The sequence below is a fragment of the Schistocerca serialis genome, chromosome 2 (genome assembly GCF_023864345.2).
Source record: "Schistocerca serialis cubense isolate TAMUIC-IGC-003099 chromosome 2, iqSchSeri2.2, whole genome shotgun sequence".
Classification (NCBI taxonomy): domain Eukaryota; kingdom Metazoa; phylum Arthropoda; class Insecta; order Orthoptera; family Acrididae; genus Schistocerca; species Schistocerca serialis.
The window spans coordinates 507,318,796-507,341,289 of NC_064639.1; the positions used below are offsets into that span (position 1 = coordinate 507,318,796).

Here is a 22,494-nt window from a genome sequence, read left to right on the forward strand (position 1 = left end):
CATTCATGCGAATGGACAGTTTGTTGCTGGTCATTCCCACATAGAATGCGTCACAGTGTAGGCAGGTCAGTTGGTAGATCACGTGGGTGCTTTCACACGTGGCTCTGCCTTTGATCGTGTACACCTTCCGGGTTACAGGACTGGAGTAGGTGGTGGTGGGAGGGTGCATGGGACAGGTTTTACACCGGGGGCGGTTACAAGGGTAGGAGCCAGAGGGTAGGGAAGGTGGTTTGGGGATTTCATAGGGATGAACTAAGAGGTTACGAAGGTTAGGTGGACGGCGGAAAGACACTCTTGGTGGAGTGGGGAGGATTTCATGAAGGATGGATCTCATTTCTGGGCAGGATTTTAGGAAGTCGTGTCCCTGCTGGAGAGCCACATTCAGAATCTGATCCAGTCCCGGAAAGTATCCTGTCACAAGTGGGGCACTTTTGTGGTTCTTCTGTGGGAGGTTCTGGGTTTGAGAGGATGAGGAAGTTGCTCTGGTTATTTGCTTCTGTACCAGGTCGGGAGGGTAGTTGCGGGATGCGAAAGCTGTTGTCAGGTTGTTGGTGTAATGCTTAAGGGATTCCGGGCTGGAGCAGATTCGTTTGCCACGAAGACCTAGGCTGTAGGGAAGGGACCGTTTGATGTGGAATGGGTGGCAGCTGTCGTAATGGAGGTACTGTTGCTTGTTGGTGGGTTTGATGTGGACGGACGTGTGAAGTTGGCCATTGGACAGGTGGAGGTCAACATCAAGGAAAGTGGCATGGGATTTGGAGTAGGACCAGGTGAATCTGATGGAACCAAAGGAGTTGAGGTTGGAGAGGAAATTCTGGAGTTCTTCTTCACTGTGAGTCCAGATCATGAAGATGTCATCAATAAATCTGTACCAAACTTTGGGTTGGCAGACCTGGGTAACCAAGAAGGCTTCCTCTAAGCGACCCATGAATAGGTTGGCGTACGAAGGGGCCATCCTGGTACCCATGGCTGTTCCCTTTAATTGCTGGTATGTCTGGCCTTCAAAAGTGAAGAAGTTGTGGGTCAGGATGAAGCTGGCTAAGGTAATGAGGAAAGAGGTTTTAGGTAGGGTGGCAGGTGATCGGCGTGAAAGGAAGTCTAGGTCTTCGTGGCAAACGAATCTGCTCCAGCCCGGAATCCCTTAAGCATTACACCAACAACCTGACAACAGCTTTCGCATCCCGCAACTACCCTCCCGACCTGGTACAGAAGCAAATAACCAGAGCAACTTCCTCATCCTCTCAAACCCAGAACCTCCCACAGAAGAACCACAAAAGTGCCCCACTTGTGACAGGATACTTTCCGGGACTGGATCAGATTCTGAATGTGGCTCTCCAGCAGGGATACGACTTCCTAAAATCCTGCCCAGAAATGAGATCCATCCTTCATGAAATCCTCCCCACTCCACCAAGAGTGTCTTTCCGCCGTCCACCTAACCTTCGTAACCTCTTAGTTCATCCCTATGAAATCCCCAAACCACCTTCCCTACCCTCTGGCTCCTACCCTTGTAACCGCCCCCGGTGTAAAACCTGTCCCATGCACCCTCCCACCACCACCTACTCCAGTCCTGTAACCCGGAAGGTGTACACGATCAAAGGCAGAGCCACGTGTGAAAGCACCCACGTGATCTACCAACTGACCTGCCTACACTGTGACGCATTCTATGTGGGAATGACCAGCAACAAACTGTCCATTCGCATGAATGGACACAGGCAGACAGTGTTTGTTGGTAATGAGGATCACCCTGTGGCTAAACATGCCTTGGTGCACGGCCAGCACATCTTGGCACAGTGTTACACCGTCCGGGTTATCTGGATACTTCCCACTAACACCAACCTATCCGAACTCCGGAGATGGGAACTTGCTCTTCAATATATCCTCTCTTCCCGTTATCCACCAGGCCTCAATCTCCGCTAATTTCAAGTTGCCGCCACTCATACCTCACCTGTCATTCAACAACATCTTTGCCTCTGCACTTCTGCCTCGACTGGCATCTCTGCCCAAACTCTTTGTCCTTAAATATGTCTGCTTGTGTCTGTATATGTGTGGATGGATATGTGTGTGTGTGCGAGTGTATACCCGTCCTTTTTTCCCCCTAAGGTAAGTCTTTCCGCTCCCGGGATTGGAATGACTCCTTACCCTCTCCCTTAAAACCCACATCCTTTCGTCTTTCCCTCTCCTTCCCTCTTTCCTGATGAGGCAACAGTTTGTTGCGAAAGCTTGAATTTTGTGTGTATGTTTGTGTTTGTTTGTGTGTCTGTCGACCTGCCAGCACTTTCATTTGGTAAGTCACATCATCTTTGTTTTTAGATATATATTTCCTACGTGGAATGTTTCCCTCTATTATAACCATATCATTAATTTGAACCCAACAATTACGTTTGTTATTGTCGCTGTTGCATCTCGAAATCTTTCCTGTCGTCTTATTTTCTCTTTCTGCGTTTACCAGTAGTCTCACTTTCTATTCACCTTCCCTTTTTACCGTAATACAATTTTATCCCGCCTATATATACTCTATAATACGTAACCCACTTCCAAACCATAACCAAAAAATTTTTATTTTGCGCTTTCAACAATACCGCTAACCGTTTCTAGTTCAATAACAGCTGCCTTCACGTATTAAACAACCATTTCGGCTAGTTCTAATAACTTTTACTTTATTTCCACTTCCGTTTTTCGTACATCACTGATCATTTTTAGTCGCTCTCCACCGGTTTTAACGTCTTTATTTACAATTGTTAGCCCCATTTTCGTAATCTTTCACCACAACACCACGCCTTTTAATACATTTACACGTTTTTTCGAAATTTTCCCGAATTTCTCCGTCCTTTAACGTGTTTTAGCGGCAACACAACCACCTAACCTTCATGCACATCGCTTTCTACCAACCCAAGTTCACCACAGGATCAACTTAACCAACACTTTTTCGCATTTTTTCATACCAGATCTCCAGTTATTTTCTAGTTCACCCTTATCTCTCCCCATATATTTTTATCTTTCATTTTCATTTCAACCTCATGTTACACTTTCCACCTTCTAATACCATGTCACCCTCACAACACCCCCACAACGACCCCATTAAGTTTTATTTACATTCCCTCCGCAAACATGCCTTCACCCTAGCCAGGTTACGCTCACATATTTTATTTTCTCAGGCTTGTCTGACATTTGGCATAACCCCCAAAGGCCTCACACTTAAAGTTCCCATCTCTGGCTGCAACCCTTCTTTCCATCAGTCCCTATACCAGTTCCAAACCGAACAATCCATTGCCCTCACCCACCTAATCCTTCACCTACACATCAACTCAGCCAATGAACACACCCGTCAACTCCTATCCTTAATAAAAGTCCTCAATCTTTCCTCTCCCACATCCACACCGGCTATTCAGAGCATCCTCCTCCAGGCCAACCGCAAATTAGAGCAGCATGCCACCCTTCACCTAAAAAAACTATCCAATCTCCTGGTTTCCCACCTCCGGAAAGGCAACTCACTCACCCTTCACAACCTTTCCAGCAAACCTCAACCACCTCTCATTGCACACAAACCCAGTCTCTCCCATCTACTCAGTCTCCCACTTCCAGCTCCACTCCCTCCAAAACCTCAAAATTCCAAGCAACACAATCTGGCACCATAACACCCTAACTCAGTAGTTAACCTTTCCTCCAAACCTCTCTCCCAATCTGAAACCTCTGTCCTATCCAAAGGCCTCACCTTCAGCCCCACTCCCAGATTCAACCAAACAGCCCTCGTCAAAGATTTACTGTCCTACACTCGTACTCTCTGCTGGAAGTATCACTTTGCCACGAAGAAAAATGATCCTAATCCTACCCCTAATGATCCAACTCCCCAAGACACTATCCAAATTGAACCCTGCCTGGAACAGTTCCGTCCTCCGTCACAGCGGGACCCACCTCCTCTTCCTCAAAATCACCCTCTCCAAACCTTCCAGGAATTTCTGACTTCCAGCCTTGCCTCTCAATCCTTCTTAAAAAACCTTAATCCTACTCCCAACATCACCACTGCTGAAGCCCAGGCTATCCGTGATCTGAAGGCTGACCGGTCCATCATCATTCTTCCGGCGGACAAGGGTTCCACAACCGTGGTACTTGATCGTCGGGAGTATGTGGCTGAGGGACTGCGTCAGCTTTCAGACAACACCACATACAAAGTTTGCCAAGGTAATCCCATTCCTGATGTCCAGGCGGAGCTTCAGGGAATCCTCAGAACCTTAGGCCCCCTACAAAACCTTTCACCTGACTCCATCAACCTCCTGACCCCACCGACACCCCGCACCCCTACCTTCTACCTTCTTCCTAAAATTCACAAACCCAATCATCCTGGCCGTCCCATTGTAGCTGGTTACCAAGCCCCCACAGAACGTATCTCTGCCTACGTAGATCAACACCTTCAACCCATTACGTGCAGTCTCCCATCCTTCATCAAAGACACCAACCACTTTCTCGAACGCCTGGAATCCTTACCCAATCCGTTACCCCCAGAAACCATCCTTGTAACCATTGATGCCACTTCCTTATACACAAATATCCCGCACGTCCAGGGCCTTGCTGCGATGGAGCACTTCCTTTCACGCCGATCACCTGCCACCCTACCTAAAACCTCTTTCCTCATTACCTTAGCCAGCTTCATCCTGACCCACAACTTCTTCACTTTTGAAGGCCAGACATACCAGCAATTAAAGGGAACAGCCATGGGTACCAGGATGGCCCCTTCGTACGCCAACCTATTCATGGGTCGCTTAGAGGAAGCCTTCTTGGTTACCCAGGTCTGCCAACCCAAAGTTTGGTACAGATTTATTGATGACATCTTCATGATCTGGACTCACAGTGAAGAAGAACTCCAGAATTTCCTCTCCAACCTCAACTCCTTTGGTTCCATCAGATTCACCTGGTCCTACTCCAAATCCCATGCCACTTTCCTTGATGTTGACCTCCACCTGTCCAATGGCCAACTTCACACGTCCGTCCACATCAAACCCACCAACAAGCAACAGTACCTCCATTACGACAGCTGCCACCCATTCCACATCAAACGGTCCCTTCCCTACAGCCTAGGTCTTCGTGGCAAACGAATCTGCTCCAGCCCGGAATCCCTTAAGCATTACACCAACAACCTGACAACAGCTTTCGCATCCCGCAACTACCCTCCCGACCTGGTACAGAAGCAAATAACCAGAGCAACTTCCTCATCCTCTCAAACCCAGAACCTCCCACAGAAGAACCACAAAAGTGCCCCACTTGTGACAGGATACTTTCCGGGACTGGATCAGATTCTGAATGTGGCTCTCCAGCAGGGATACGACTTCCTAAAATCCTGCCCAGAAATGAGATCCATCCTTCATGAAATCCTCCCCACTCCACCAAGAGTGTCTTTCCGCCGTCCACCTAACCTTCGTAACCTCTTAGTTCATCCCTATGAAATCCCCAAACCACCTTCCCTACCCTCTGGCTCCTACCCTTGTAACCGCCCCCGGTGTAAAACCTGTCCCATGCACCCTCCCACCACCACCTACTCCAGTCCTGTAACCCGGAAGGTGTACACGATCAAAGGCAGAGCCACGTGTGAAAGCACCCACGTGATCTACCAACTGACCTGCCTACACTGTGACGCATTCTATGTGGGAATGACCAGCAACAAACTGTCCATTCGCATGAATGGACACAGGCAGACAGTGTTTGTTGGTAATGAGGATCACCCTGTGGCTAAACATGCCTTGGTGCACGGCCAGCACATCTTGGCACAGTGTTACACCGTCCGGGTTATCTGGATACTTCCCACTAACACCAACCTATCCGAACTCCGGAGATGGGAACTTGCTCTTCAATATATCCTCTCTTCCCGTTATCCACCAGGCCTCAATCTCCGCTAATTTCAAGTTGCCGCCACTCATACCTCACCTGTCATTCAACAACATCTTTGCCTCTGCACTTCTGCCTCGACTGGCATCTCTGCCCAAACTCTTTGTCTTTAAATATGTCTGCTTGTGTCTGTATATGTGTGGATGGATATGTGTGTGTGTGCGAGTGTATACCCGTCCTTTTTTCCCCCTAAGGTAAGTCTTTCCGCTCCCGGGATTGGAATGACTCCTTACCCTCTCCCTTAAAACCCACATCCTTTCGTCTTTCCCTCTCCTTCCCTCTTTCCTGATGAGGCAACAGTTTGTTGCGAAAGCTTGAATTTTGTGTGTATGTTTGTGTTTGTTTGTGTGTCTGTCGACCTGCCAGCACTTTCATTTGGTAAGTCACATCATCTTTGTTTTTAGATATATATTTCCTACGTGGAATGTTTCCCTCTATTATAACTATATATATATATATATATATATATATATATATATATATATATATATATATATATATATATATATATATATATATTTTCATTCCAATCACATTAGTGATTCAGTTACTACCACAGGTTGAAGTAAAACATTATTTTCCTCCAAAATTTCTTGTAATGTTAGTTTTTTTTTTTTCCTAGTAGCTAGTGACAATTTTCTTTTGGAAAGTACTCCATCATATTCTAGACTAAAAATAGAGTTGCCTGGTATTTCTTTTTTATAATTTTTATGAACATTTGAAATTATCACTATAAAATGCTGTAAGACGGCGAGATGACCTTGAAGCCCTGTTTTCATGCCAGTCACTATAGTTATCCTGTTGTTTAATTTGATTTTGGAGACTGGTTTTCGTTTGTTGATAGCTGATATCTAGCAGTATCCTTGTTTTGCATAATACAAATACCATATAGTTGGTAACACTCTACATAGTGACATGCATTCAACCTACTTTTTGACACAGCAACAGTGTATCAGTTACTTGTGACATTGTAAATGTGTGCCATATTGTGACACACACCATGACATCTGCCTTCCACAGCCGGTGTGCCAGCTTAACATACATTTATGAGGTATGCTTACAGTTAATTTCTCAACTGAACACATCTGTGCGAGGTGCCTAGAGGCATGATGAGATAGTGCCTATTATAGACAGATATCAGAGTCAGAGTCCCAATCTGGTGACCAGTTCTAACTTGTCACATTTAAGCACTTTGCATAGTGTTACTATATCAATTATGAAAGTTTACAACAGTTTAAAAAGTTTCATTTTATCATCAAAACATTTGCGGCAGACCATCACGAATTTTGTATATATTTCTATATAAACAGAATCAGAATAACAAAGAGACTGACAGTGGAGCACAGTTGAGTGTGGAAGGGGCAGGAGGGCGATGTTGGTTAACTGGTGCGTGTGCACACAGTATGGCTGTAGTAGCAGCAGCTGTGTATCTCCTCATGCTGCCTTGTAATGTGCATTATTGAGTTTGCTTTACAGGATTGTAATATACTGGTAGCTTAACAAAAGCACTCCTTTGTATAAAATGATACTGCGGTCCTATTATTTGTATATCTCAATAAAAACTGGGTTTTACGATAATGAGAATGAGTCGTGATCAGCTGACGTAATCGAAATGAAAGGGGTGCTAAAATGGGTTTGAATTGTTCGTGTAACTCAAATGACTAACAACATTAAAATAATACAAACTGCGTAAGTAGTTATCTAAAACTTTAATATTTGTGTAGTCCATTATACTCGTGCAAGGAGGTATTCCTTAATCTGAAAATGTGATTAATAGTGGAAAAGGGTTAGACACTCAAAAAAAATCATGCAAAAAGAAAGGTGAGTTATGGCAAAGGGTAAATGCCATTTAGTTTAGAGTCACTTTCTTCCTTGACACTGTCGTTATCTGTGTTCTGTTCAATGGATGAGTCACTGCAATTGTACAAAGGGTATAAATATATTTTCAATATTATCTCTCCACTCATTTCACATTTCCATACTTGTTTAACAACTGTTTCTGTGTGGTGTGCTACATTACTCAACTTCTCTGGATTTATTTGTGGTAGTACTTCCTCTATCAGTTTTTGAATTTCTGCCATATAGCTTAAGAATTCTGTGACCTTGTTCTTTAGCCACTTCGTCAACAACACACTGTTGAAACTCGGGTTTATTTTTGCACAAATTGTCCTGAACTTTGACATTATAGCATTTCAGCCATTCAACAATGTTGGCTTTTTTGTTACTATCATCACTGCTTTATCTCTAACAGCTGAATGGTATGGGGGATTGTCCATTATAATGACAGATGGCTGAAGTTTTCCAATATCTCCCCTTGAACCACATGAAATTATCATGGTTCGTCTCCTCATTGTAGTCATTTGTTTTGCTTGATTTGAAAAAAGTAGGCAGTTCGGTACGAAACTAGATGAAAATCCAGCACACAAGACAATAATCATTGCACCCTTTCCGACAGTAACAGCAAAACTTCCACATAGGCTATTATCTGTCCAGTCTCTCCTGACAAAATGACTGGCATGTATCCATATTTAGTCAAGCCGCACAATGTCGTCAAATGGCACTTTAACAATGTGTGTGTGTGTGTGTGTGTGTGTGTGTGTGTGTGTGTGTGTGTGTGTGTGCGTGCGTGCGTGCGTGCGTGCGTCCATGCATGCATGCATGCATGCGCACGTGCAGGAGAGGGGGAGGGGGGTGGCACTTACCACAAAGCAAGAGCTCTGACAAGCATTAACCCCTTAATGATTTTGTGGAGGAAAGAAATTGAAAATTATTTCATTCTAGAAGTACCCGAAACTCTCAAGAGGAGAAGATGGCCCATATGAGAAGCGTTTGTTGTCTTGTGTAGAGTCTGTACCTATCGGCACTGGCACTCGAAAACAGTTACCCTTTCACTTATTAGAGTCGCAATGGTATGCGAATTCGCAATGCCTGGCATTAAGGGATTAACAAAGGAATCTTGATGATGCTGAATAATCTTACCTCATGAAGAGTAACAGACAATCTTTTAATAGTTGGATGTTCAGTCTCTTGTAATACCCAGGTATGTGGCTGAGAACAGCAACTTGTTGAAGAGAGTCTAAGTTTGTTACTTGTTCTGTTGTGCTCTTTTTACTAGGTGTCCATAACCAGCCTCTTCCTTTTCTGCAGAGTATTTTTTCTCACAAATTTTGATGTCAGGGTTTTTATGTATCTTCAAAGCATCTGCAGTCCTTTTGATGACATTTGTTAGAGGCAATATTCCCTCCTTCTCAAAATACTCTGTACCAAGCACACACACTCCCATATCTGACCATGCAAAACATGAGCAGATCTCTGAATTTTCCATTCAACAATCTCACTTTTTTGCACATTTCTGCTGCAAGCTTCAGACGTTTTGCAGTGCAAAATGAATTTTCTGCACAGAGAAACAGAGCACACAACAAAATGGATCATAACTTTTTAGGCCATCAGCCACAAGTGTCATCTGCAATTGGATATTAGCGATAGCAGAGATATTTAACAATGATAAAAGGAACAACCAAGCACATTCTCTTATTAGCTGTTGCTATGGTTGTGGCAAACAGCTAACCGTCAATCACTTTGTTATTCTGATCCATATATAACAGTTTTTTTAATTAAAATTGCTATTTAAATCTGCTGTTTGTATCATGAACTTTGTATCTGTACAGGCAAAACGATCACATTCAGTTGATGGAAGTGTTGCTGTAGCTGGAATGACACCAGTTGGTAAGGACGATAGTTGCTACGAGGTGTGGACACATGAAGAATGTGCGGTATGGGCAGCTGGTGTACATTTAGTGGGTACACGTATTGTTGGACTGCAGGAAGCTGTTTGGGGTGCTGTACGCACTGTAAGTATTGACATGGCTAGTGAAATCTTGTGTGTTTTGTTTTGCTAGTAACAAGATTGTTAAATGTTCCGAGAAGTAGCTACTTATAATTTTTCAGTTTAACCAAATCCTTTTAATTGCAGTGCAAAAAGAATTTTTATTCACACAATCATATTCTATAAATTAATAAAATTGTTTCAAAAGTAGACGTGAAGGACAGGGCAAGTTGTTGAGACATGTCTTAGTGAATTAACACCACGAGCAATATGGGAGGGAGGTGTGGTACGTTTAGTGTGACTTTCAATGTGTGTTAACCCTTTTAATGGCAAATACAGAACGAGTTAAACAGGGCTTTACAACTTCGGAATAATTTGGAAATTTATTGCGATGACGTACCAAATCGGTAAATGCATCATTTTGGTTCAGCTGTCCCCGTTGTTATTCAATCTGTATATTGAGCAAGCAGTAAAGGAAACAAAAGAAAAATTCGGAGTAGGTATTAAAATTCATGGAGAAGAAGTAAAAACTTTGAGGTTCGCCGATGACATTATAATTCTGTCAGAGACAGCAAAGGACTTGGAAGAGCAGTTGAACGGAATGGACAGTGTCTTGAAAGGAGGATATAAGATGAACATCAACGAAAGCAAAATGAGGATAATGGAATGTAGTCAAATTAAATCTGGTGATGCTGAGGGAATTAGATTAGGAAATGAGACACTTAAAATAGTAAAGGAGTTTTGCTATTTAGGGAGTAAAATAACTGATGATGGTCGAAGTAGAGAGGATATAAAATGTAGACTGGCAATGGCAAGGAAATCGTTTCTGAAGAAGAGAAATTTGTTAACATCGAGTATCGATTTAAGTGTCAGGAAGTCGTTTCTGAAAGTATTTGTATGGAGTGTAGCCATGTATGGAAGTGAAACATGGATGATAACTAGTTTGGACAAGAAGAGAATAGAAGCTTTCGAAATGTGGTGCTACAGAAGAATGCTGAAGATAAGGTGGGTAGATCACGTAACTAATGAGGAGGTATTGAATAGGATTAGGGAGAAGAGAAGTTTGTGGCACAACTTGACTAGAAGAAGGGATTGGTTGGTAGGACATGTTTTGAGGCATCACGGGATCACAAATTTAGCATTGGAGGGCAGCGTGGAGGGTAAAAATCGTAGAGGGAGACCAAGAGATGAATACACTAAGCAGATTCAGAAGGATGTAGGTTGCAGTAGGTACTGGGAGATGAAGAAGCTTGCACAGGATAGAGTAGCATGGAGAGCTGCATCAAACCAGTCTCAGGACTGAAGACCACAACAACAAATGACTGCCATTTCTGACGTGGCGCACACCCCACTGGTAATCAGTTTCTTCCTGCACTCATTGCAGCAAATTGGGTATAAGTTCTGCATTGGCAGCGGGGATTTGATTTTTCAGGTGGGCGCAGGGGGTCGGAACATACACACAGTCTTTAAAGAGACCCGAAAGAAAAAAATACAATTGCATCAAGTCTGGGGAGAGAGGTGGCCATGCGATTGGCCCTTCACGGCCAGTCAACCAACCTGGGAAGCAATTATTCAGGAAACCTCTAACTTCCATGAGGAAATGAGGTGGTGCACTATCTCACTAATGGTAAATCATCCCATCTCGGTCATATTCATTGATCTATGGAATTAAGAAGGTTTCAGGCATATTGTCAACTCGAGGGAAACATGGTGATTTATCATGTTTGCTGTGAACAACACTTCGGAACAAATTTCTTGTGCCAGGAGTAAATTGTAGGCTTGCTTTGGAGGTTCTTCAGCATATTCAGTGTGAAATTTACACTGAACAGTGTTGCAGAGTTCGTTTCATGAAACCAAGACACACAGCAAGCATGCTCCATACCAGTGTAAGTAGCCATTTTTAACTGTGCACTATGCTGGTGGACCTGTTGATGGAATGGGATACGATGCGATACGTGAATCAAACCTGAGTGATACATCTACTTATTCTGTAAGTTATCTCAAAGAATTTCTATGTTATTCCAAGGTTGTAAAGTCCATTTTGACTCACTCTGTATCAGCTAATCATGGCATTCGTAAAAGGTCAATTGCAGTCTAATTCTGACATTATAGTCACACCATTACCCTGCACCATCTCTCTGCATATTGAGCAAAAATTTAGTGTCATTGTGTGCTGAACATAATTGTAGGTTAAAGTAATGTGTATTTTCTTGTTGTCATTGTCAATGCAAAATATTAATCTTTATAATTTTAATACATCTCTTGGTATGTTTGTGACTGAACAGTATTATGGTTATGTCAAGCAGGTTTGTGTCTTCAGAACTGATAATAATGTGAAAAATGATTTGACTGAAAGTGATGCAGATTTTAAGTGTTGGGAATAAAATTAACAAAATGAAAGTAGGCAGTGTGAGGGCAGGAGCTCAGTGACAAAGCCCATATGGGAAATATGTGAACTGTACTAAGCTAAAGTCAGTGCTGATGAACAACAGCTAGACATTGATAATTACTAATTTGAAGCTACCAGGTGGTATGCGGTATGAGTGAGGAGCACAGTGACCCGTTGGCTCAAAGAGGTAGATAAAGAAGTGAAGGCTAATTGGCTGGAATTTTTATAGAGATAAAAATATTGTGGCTATGAAACTTTAATAGAACGATGAAGATAACTTTTCAGCTCTGCTGTACTAATAACACAATGTCAAAAAATGTCCCAAGTCAGAAAGGTGTCTGACCAGCTATGCCAAGAACCTCTACTAGATGACTATAAATGCATCGCATTCTAAGTCCTGCAGGAGAGGAGTCAATATGCAAGAGCAACACACTCAGCATCCAAGGCAGAGTCAAGAGCACCTCCCTGTATTTGCAGTCAGTATGTTGTAACTGAAGCTACATATGACATGTGTCCAACATCTTGCCATGAATCCACTTGTTTGTGACACATACTGTAACCATTCTTACTATGACACCTGTCACCTGCACTACTGGACGAGGGACGACTGCCTCCCTTCCTCGTCTTCTAAGTTGGTTATCTTTCTCTTAGTGCAAGTAGACTTGACATGCTCCTCACTCACTTGATCTTATGTGCCCTTGGGCAGCTCCAAATTTATCATTATAATGAGTGTCTAGCAAACTTTGTCGACTATCATTGACTTCAACTAAGCACTGTTCATATATTACGCAAATGGGCTCTATCTGCTCTGCACCTTCCGTATCCAACACCAGACCAGGTCCCTTTGTGACATCAACATTTATTTCACTAACACTTAAAAATCATTATTACATTCAAAAGCTCTATTTTCCATATTCTCAATTTTGAATGTGCCAAAAAAATACTGCAGTACCGTCACATAAGAGCACAGTCGAGAAATATGAAAATTATAATTATTTACATTTTTGGTGGTGGTGGTGACAGTGACGGTGACATTGGTCTCTAGTTTCTAGTGCAGAAAAACTTGGCTGCTCACTGAATGCTATTGCACAGCCCACAAACAGCACACATATTATGAAAACTCGTTAGAACAGCTTGTCCAGCAGTTGAGTGGGATAGAATTCAAAACAAATTTCACTGCATAATGGAGCATTTAAATGCCGTAAATGTGTCGTATCTTAAAGTATTATATACAAGTTGTCGGGAGACATGCTTGCAGCTTGTGTCTACTTGGAAGTTTCCTTTCAGTGGAATTTAATTTCCGCATCCTCTTTAACTTCCACAAGGAACTCTGATATAGCAAGTGAATTAGATTGCGAACGAGTGCCGCCAATCAGTTAAGCTCCAAAGTTTTAGGTGCCAGAATGCACCCCTTCAGCCATACAAACGCCCCAGCCACCACCCATCTGCCCTCCCTCCCCAGCCATAAAAATCACAAGTAACAATTTTTGAAAACTTGGTTTACAACTTACAATGAGAAGTCAGTTCTTATGAAATACTGTTCTGAAATTCAGGTTTGTAAAACATCATTTCTAATAATCAAATCAATAAAACCACAAGATTTAATGTAAACAACAGATGCTACTGTCTGTCCCCATATCAATGTAGCTTTGCTCCCTAGTTCTGCTCTATACACGTGGGTAGTCTTCATGACTATGACGTCATGTTTTCAACTGCCTCCAGCTGCAGTGTTCAAACAGTTGATTCATAGCTGTTCGGTGAATGCGTGTCCAGGATTAAGTAATAAAGCATTAAGCAGTGAATAATGAAGAAGATATTTCTGTCCTATGGGGATTACATACAATTTAGACATCCCAAAGAGATAGGAAAAACAAAACACGATTTAACATTAGACATGGAGTTAGACCATTAGTAAATGCTTTAAATGGCAGTTGTCTTCTACTCATTGAGATGTATTACAATATATTCATTATTACAAATAACCAATCCCTTGGAGTGCTGAAATTAACCCCTGGTGCTGATGTTAATTAGTGTGGTTGAATTTCTGGTATCGTCTAAGAAACATGTAAAGTGTAAGCCTGAGATTGGATTGAAAATAATCATAGTGGAGCTCTGTGTACTGATTAATGTAATCTATGCATCCATACTTTCTCTAAGTTCGTGGTCAGTTGCAAAGAATGGAAACAACTGCATTGACAAACAACGATTTGCCCATTTTGTCCATATGGTGCACATTTTTCATGATGGTTGGGGCAACTGAATGTGTGATTCAGTTCAAAACATAATGGAAACAAATAGGGAGGATGGCATTGTGGGGAGGCAGTATAACTGCCATTGTTACAATTTGACATGAGCTACTTATGTGGAATCTCACTTATGGAGGCATACAGCTTGCGAGATTTCAAATAATTGTACTATATGTAACACCTCCCGTGTAAGTTGCTGAACTTTTAATGCCCCACTACACGCCTGATGAAGTGTCCAGCAATAAATCATTACATATCAAATGAATGATTTAGCAGTTATTTTTGACATGTTGTGTTATTAAAATTTAATTTAAGTATGACAATGGAAAGTCCTGATGGAATGTAAATAATTGAGGGTAAAGGTAACAATTCATTGAGCTGTTATGTTATCGAAAGGGCACATAAACAAGACAGAACGTTGTTAGGTTTCTAATGAATCCTTGTTCTTCCTCCAGGAGACAGGGTTCAACTGAATTATGTGCCATGCAGTATCTACTGACAAGAACTCTGTTGCAGTTGAACACCTTAAAGACCAGTTAAAACTTTTATTGTGTCATTGTGGAGCTGTCCTCGCACAGTGGATGGCCTCAGAAGAGATGCCATCAAAGACCGAGACAGGCTTGAGCAGCATTGTGTCTACCAGCTTGTAGGCAGCATGCCAAGGAGGTTCCAAGAATACTAAAATTCAATGAATGAATGTTTGTTAGAAGCAGATTTTGCTTTCAAAGATTTGCACTTTCGAACAGAATGTGTTTATTTTGGTTATTGTTTTGTTTTTCTTTGACTGTGAAGTCATCTCTTCAGTTTCACAAGGCTTATTCTTTCATTCCCTGCCCACATTGAATCTAAGACCACACTCGGTTGAAGATATCAAGGTGGTTCAAATTTTGTGGTTTGATTTATTTTTCTTGTTTCGATTTCAGAAACATGTTAATGTTTATATGATAAAGTTCTAATTAATACACTTTAATATGTATTTTACATGTATTACATATTTGTTGGTAGGTACATGTACATGTGCAAGCTGTCCTACAGTGTATAGGTAGTAACATACATAACCCTAATGAGTGGATCTTTTATATCCTGGTTTCTTAGCACATGCCACTGACATTTGCTGATAACTTATATAAAGTTGGATAGTTATATGAGTGTGATAATCAGCATATACATTTGGATAACTTGTGAAACATATCACTGTTGGCAAATACACAATTCTCAAATTTATATGCTAACTACCACAACCGTGTAATTACACCATTACATATGTTATCAACAAATGTCATTGGCATTTGCTAAGAAACCAGTACATACGTTGATAGCCAAAACATTATGACCATTGCCCACTGTGATGTTTGATGTCACCTGGTGGCATTGCGGGCACGTGACACGGTAAGAAGTGTATGTAAGTGGAGCAGACACAGACAAGAGATCACCCTAGCGAAGATATGGACTGAAAATAGGAAAATCCATTGAGACAAGCAACTTCGACAAAAGGCAGATTATTCTTTCCCAAGCATGTGAATGAGTATCTCGAAAACAGTGAAGCTGTTCTAATGTTCACGTGCTACTGTCATGAGCATCTACAGACCGGTAGAAGGGTAGTGGAACTACTATTAGGCATTAAATGGTTGGATGTCCACGTCTCTTTACAGAATGTGCAATTCAGAGGCTTGTCTACCTAGTACGGTAGGGTAGACGGCAATATCTGCTGAAGGAACGCAATGCTGGTGCATGCACAAGTGTTTCAGAGCACACCGTCCATTGTACATTGTTTCTGCATTAGACCACCCCTACATGTTCACATGTTTACCCAATGACATCATCAGTACCCAACGACATCATCAGTTACAATTGTAGCGGCCGTAGGACCATCGGGATTCAACTGTCGGATCGATGGAAATGTGTCGACTCTTTGGGTGAATCAAATTTTTGCTACACTAGGTTGATAGTCTTCCCCACAAACATGGTCATCAAGGTGAACAGCGGCTTGAAACGTGCATCTCGCCATGGATGCAGGCTGATGGGACCAGTTTTATGCTATGGGAGACATTCTCTTGCACTTGCATGGGACCTGTGGTATTAATTGAAGACATGCTGACAGCTGCAAACCAACTGCATCCCTTCCCGATGGCAATGTATTCTTTCAGCAGCATAATTGTCCATGTCTTATTGCCAGAACTGTGCGACATTGTTTTTGAGGAGCATTAGAATGAACTCCCTTTGATGTCTCAGTGGCCAAATTTGCCTGATTAAAATCCTGTGGACTCCATCTGGGTCGCTATTGGGCGCCATCACCGCATAATCAAGTCAGTGGCTCATTATTCACACAAATTACACAGCCTGTGCACAGACATCTTAATGCTACATACCTCCACAAACCCACCAACCAACTGTCGAATCCCTGATGTATTTCGATCCAAAGATAGAGAAACAAGCTATTAAGAAAGTGATCGTAATGTTTTGGCTCATCAGGGTATATTATGCTGCTGCTGATGGTGTGCCATCATCTTTGGGATGTAAAAGTCATAGTACTTCAAATATAAACTGATGTATAAAAAATTATGACTACCAGTCAAAGAACGTGTTGGTCCATGTTCGGAAGTTGTGCTTCTGCATGGCATGGATTCAACAAGTCCTTAGTAGGTTTCCAGAGGTGTTTGGCATCAGATGTTGTTGCATAGGTTACACAATTTCTATATATTACCTGCCAGTGGTTTGTAGGCTCGGAGCTGGCACCTGTTAACTCCCAGATGTGTTCCAGCGGGTTTATATCAAGCGAATTAGGTGTTTCACACGTGCTTGGGAGAGATGATCTTTTTGTCAAAGTCGCTTAAGTCAGTGGATTCCCACACTTGAGCCCATATCATCCCTATAATATTTCATTCATCTGTGCTCCACTGACCTATTTCCCTTACTGCGTGTCATAACCCCACAATGCCACCAGATGGCATTTAGTCTTGTGGTGGGCACTGGTCTTAATATTTTGGCCCATCAGTGCACTTATCTGGCCAATAATATTTGTAGCCTGACATGTTAGTTATCAGTGGATATTATGAGCTTATATATTTGTATGTGTATGTATGCAGGACCTTTCATAAATAATAAAGGTTGATTGTGCTGAAAAGGATTCTTTAGAATGAATGTTGAATAAAAGTGAAGAACTGTGCATTATGATGGGTTTATTAAGGTTTGATTTATTTGACATTGAGTGTGACTCATGGACTGCCTCATTGATGAATGTGACTCATTAACTGCCTCGTTGATGTGTCAAGCTCATAAATACTTATACATGTTTGTATTGAGTCATATTGATATCTTCTGTTTCTGACTCCCAGTTTGTCATCCAGGTCAAATTCACATTTTGATGCTGCATGCAGTTGTTACATTCTCATACCAAAGTTCTCTGCTGATACAGTCTGTGCTGCACAAGTTTGAAATCACTTTACTCTTGTCTGTTGATATTAGAATGCTAGTGAAGTTTTATTTGGAGTTAAATAAATATTGACATATTTTATTTATATTTCATAAAGTTAAACGACAGTGATGGCTCTAGAATTATGTTAAAGAACTTATGTAATTATGCTGCCTAAGAAAATCTATGCTTAAAATTTTTATGTTTATGTACTTCTTATTTACATATTGTGGAATTCCCAGAGAACTATTTTCAGGATTGCCAATAACATGATCTCATTGGTAGTCTTGAGTTCTCAAGACTGGTTTCAACATAATGATGCCCCCTTAACCCTACAAGTGTGGGTAATTGTCTGATTTTTCTGTACAGAATTGCAGGACTTTTTGTTTGATAACTGGAACAGTCGTAAGAAAAGGATTAAAGAAATGTAACAAGAATACAAAAAAAATAACTTCTTGATAAGGTTTCTGAGTGTGGTATGTCTTCAAGCAAAGTTTCATATGGAGATAGCAGAAATGGTTACTAAGTTACTGGCATGAGAAGGTATATTTGTAAGTATATGGCTGAGATTTCAGAATGTGTAAAATGTGACTCGTGGTGTTCAAGAGCAAAGGGGAAAGATTCAATGGGAAAATAGCAACTTCCAGCATGCAAACAGCCCAAAAATTTCGTCCAATGTGGTAACAGCAGGCCCCATGAAATTGTCTGGAAAGGGCGGAATGCACATATTCATTTCGCCTGTGGCTGGAGGGTTAAGCCTGGCACTGAACAGTTAGAAGAGTGTTCTTGACTGGCTTAGTTTTTCTACCCTTACAATGACTCCACTGTTTGAGAGTTTCTGCCCTCCCTTGTGTGCCAACAAATCAGTTGTCTCAGGCTGAGGCTGAAGTTTTAATTTAATGAGGGTGGTGGTTTGGAAGAGGAGTAGGGGGTAAGATTCCTTCCACAACTAGTAGGGGGTAAGATTCCTTCCACAACCAACCAGTTTGTTTTCTGTCACTTCCGTACGTCAGTTCAGATGAATATGTGATTTCTTCAAAAATTTCACGGTATTTTTCGTGTCTCATTCGTCCCCAATCTTAACTTTTGTTCCATCTTCTGATGTAAACGCTGATCGCCTTCCATTGTCCTAAAGAACTGTGACTGATAGCCAGAAATAAATTTTTTTGTATATTGTTCCTACCCTGACATTTCTAATATTATCATTTCTTTTTTATGTTCTTTGTTATGTACCGTATTTACCTGACTCAACACGTTTTTTCCCCCAAATTCTTTTGAAAAATAAAGTAATCTTATGTTTGCAGATTAAAATATTGTTCCTGAGGTCAACATTTTTATGTTGTGTAATAGGTTAATATAGTTGTTGTCTCCAATGTGCAAATGAATCTTTGGCAATTGAGATAACGCTAAGATTTAATTTGAAGAATTCGAAAACTGGATTAGGTGGACCAGCTTGAGCAACCCCTAGGATGAACGTGAGGAGGGGACTGCAGCACAAGGGCAACAAATTTCGTCATGCTTGCAACCATGGGAATGTATACTTTGTACCTTGACTTTATATGAACATGTACCATGTTCACCTGAATCCAGTTGTAGTTCAAACTGAACTGACTTCAAGACTGAACAAACACTCAAAAGTAGTATAAGTTTCTACAGGAAAAAATTAATTCTAACAAAAATATTTTTGTACAGAACACTTGGAAGTGCAGCACAACAGAAGAAACATGAGCTTCCACAATGGCACTTACATAGCTACTGCTTTACAGCACTGTTGATTTTTAGGTTGGCAACGGTGTTAACCCAAGGGGTATAGTTTCTACCAATTTAACTGTTAAGGAGCCAGGGAACAATGTATTGTTGTCATTAAATTTGATGATAGTGCTGTACGAACTGTAAATTTTAACACTCAATAATGGATGTAAATCACAGCCCTTACTCTTTAAAGGAATGTTGATCTAAAAATTCGCAATTGGTTCACACAGACAGCATGGTTCACACAGACAGCACGATGTTGATCATAGATTAAAAGTCATTCATGAAGTGGAGACCATAAACATTTGTGCAGCAGGAAACAAATTTGACGTTACAGAAGTGAATATTCGTAGGTGGTATCAGATGAAGAATAAATTAAAAAACACCTTTTCTATATGCAAAGTGTTCAGGGAACTGAACAAGAAACACAATGAAAGCTTCCTGATTGGTTGAGAAATTATTCGAATGAAGCCTCTAGAGCTACAGAAGAATTTTCCAACTGCATACGCCATGGAATCCAAAGCAAATACTGGTTAGCATCTGAGGATGAAGAAGATGGTGGAGCTTATGTTACATTGCAGAATACTACAGCAATATTAGAGAACGAAAGTTGCTATTCACCATATAGCAGATATGCTGGGTCAAAGATAGGCACAACAAAAAGATTCTCATAATTATAGCTTTTGGCTATTGAGGTCTTTGTCAGTACACACACACACACACACACACACACACACACACACACATCCGCGCGCGCGCGCAACTTGCGCACACACACAAGACTGCAGTCTCAGGCGAGTGTGTGTAGTTCCAGTCACCTGAGACTGCAGTCGTGAATGCGAGTTGCGTGTGTGTGTGTGTGTGTGTGTGTGTGTGTGTGTGTGTGTGTGTGTGTGTGTGTGTGTGTGTTTTATTGACAGAGACATTAATGGCCGAAAGCTATAAAAGTGACAATCTTTTTGTTGTGTCTCTCTGCGACTCAGCCTCTCAGCTTTATGGTGAGTAGCAACTTTCCTTCTATAGTATTGTTACAGTCCTCCTTGGTTTTTCCATTGCAGAATACTACTGCCTCAATGTCTTCCCACGGTATTTGATGAAAAGTACTTTGCATATTAGCATTGTATAATCAGTATAAGAAAACAACACGAGTATCTGCTAGGCTATATTGGCAATACCTATCAGACACCTGTTTACTTCGATTACCATCAGTTGTTACTATCGACATGAAGACTAGGACAACACTGGGGGTGCTAGCAGGTGGAAGTAAGTTCATTCCCTCTGCACCCATTTGTGACTCTTCATATGAAAAATCATACCAAAAGAAAAACTGCCTGTAGAGCTTATTTAAAGGTGCCAACAAAGGAAATGGATGATAGAATGACCCAATGCTAGATTGGTTGAAGGTTGTTTGGAACAGAATACCAGGCTCTTTGCTTAACAAAAGGAAAATGTTGGTGCTATTTTCGTTCAAGGGACACTACAACAATAAAGTTACATTTGTGGTATCAAACAAAATATACCTTGTAATTCCTGGTGGCATGCATGGTCTCGCAACTTCAGGTAGTGGATATTGTTGTGAATAGACCTTTTAAAGCTCACATGGCAACTTAACAGTAAGTGGATTCGTTGAGGAGACTATACCCTACTTCCGGGGGGGGGGGGGGGGGGGGGGGGAGGAGGTTGAAGAATCTCTTAATATCTATGGAGTGCCAGTCGATTCTTACTGCCTGCAGCAAAATCGCAACTGAATCTATAATAAAAGGATTCCAAAAGTGTCGCATATACAGTGCTATGCAAGGCTCAGAGGAGAACTTAACACGGGAGGAGATCCAGGAAGGAGGAAATTGCAGCAGGCTTATGAATCAAGGTGGTGGTGTAAATAGCAGTACCACAGTCTACATTCTTAGATAGTTAGTGAAAAAGGAAGTAAAGATAAAAATTAATGTAAACCAATTTTGATTTTATTTGTCCATGTATTACCAAATTGTAGACAGTCAGTATGTGAAGTGAGAGAGAGGCAACTACTCACCTGTAGTGGACTGATCTATGGAACATAGAAACACATATGGGAAACAGTAGTAACACCCGAGTCTAGACTAGCTCTAATGTTAACTTTTTAGGCAGATACTTTGTCAGTAAAACAGTTTGTTTAGTCAGAATGTGTTAAAGATAAAAATTTCTCATGGAGCATCTTCAAAAAAGGGATCGTCGTATATTAAGAGTCATCTTACATTCATCTTACAGTCAAGTTAATATGGTATGTATAACGCACCTTGTAGAGATGGGTTGTTCGCGAACTAACGGGTCCAAAGGAATGGTTCACCAAGATGAACAGAACGAGTGAGGAACGAATTCTAAGGAACGGTCTTTCATAATTCATTTCGATCGCAGCTTTCTATTTACAGTTCCCAGGAACGGGAAATGGTTGGTCTCGTTCTGGAACGGCACGTCGGCCGATCTCCTTCCAGCCTTGGTCCCGTTTCCGTCTGTCTCAGTCTTGGTCTCACTCGGCTGGACTCGTCCCTCTTCACGTGGCCACTCGTCACAGTTCCACTGCCGACTGCTCCTAGTTAGTTCAGTATCGAGTTGTTGTTCGTTTTGTTAACTTCGCACACCCAATCTAGATCTGTTTCAAACCTTTTTTGAACTCTGAACTTCTGGTTCTTTTCGTATCCTATTCAGCGTCCACGACCGGTAATTAAAATGTATTTTATAATTATGTAAACTACATAAAAATTTCATGGTATGTAATACATACATCTTTTCAGGTAACAAAATGGCGTATAAGCTGACTTCACTATTTCGATAAACAGCTGAAGAAATACTTTTAAAAAGGCAAGATTTTTTTGTTATTACACATGCAAAAAGACATTGGCACGGCACAAACGAGTGGCCATTTTCAGTCTTTTTTTTTATCCATGGTGAAAGAGCATGTTCATTGTTACGGAGGGCAGATCGACTTACAAGCGAATGAAACCAGCACTTCGTAATC

General features: G+C 41.4%; 1 protein-coding gene across 4 annotated transcripts in view; it reads left to right on the plus strand.

The window, feature by feature from the left end:
• LOC126457473 (nascent polypeptide-associated complex subunit alpha, muscle-specific form) overlaps positions 1 to 22,494 on the plus strand; it is a 144,662-nt gene that overhangs the window by 90,546 nt on the left and 31,622 nt on the right. For all 4 annotated transcript variants that reach the window (XR_007585474.1, XM_050093765.1, XM_050093766.1 and 1 more), the window contains exon 9: positions 9,546 to 9,728. Coding sequence is in view for 3 of the 4 variants with exons in the window: in XM_050093765.1 (XP_049949722.1) it covers positions 9,546 to 9,728 (183 nt within the window). In the remaining variant the exon portion in view is untranslated. The remainder of the gene's footprint in view (positions 1 to 9,545; positions 9,729 to 22,494) is intronic.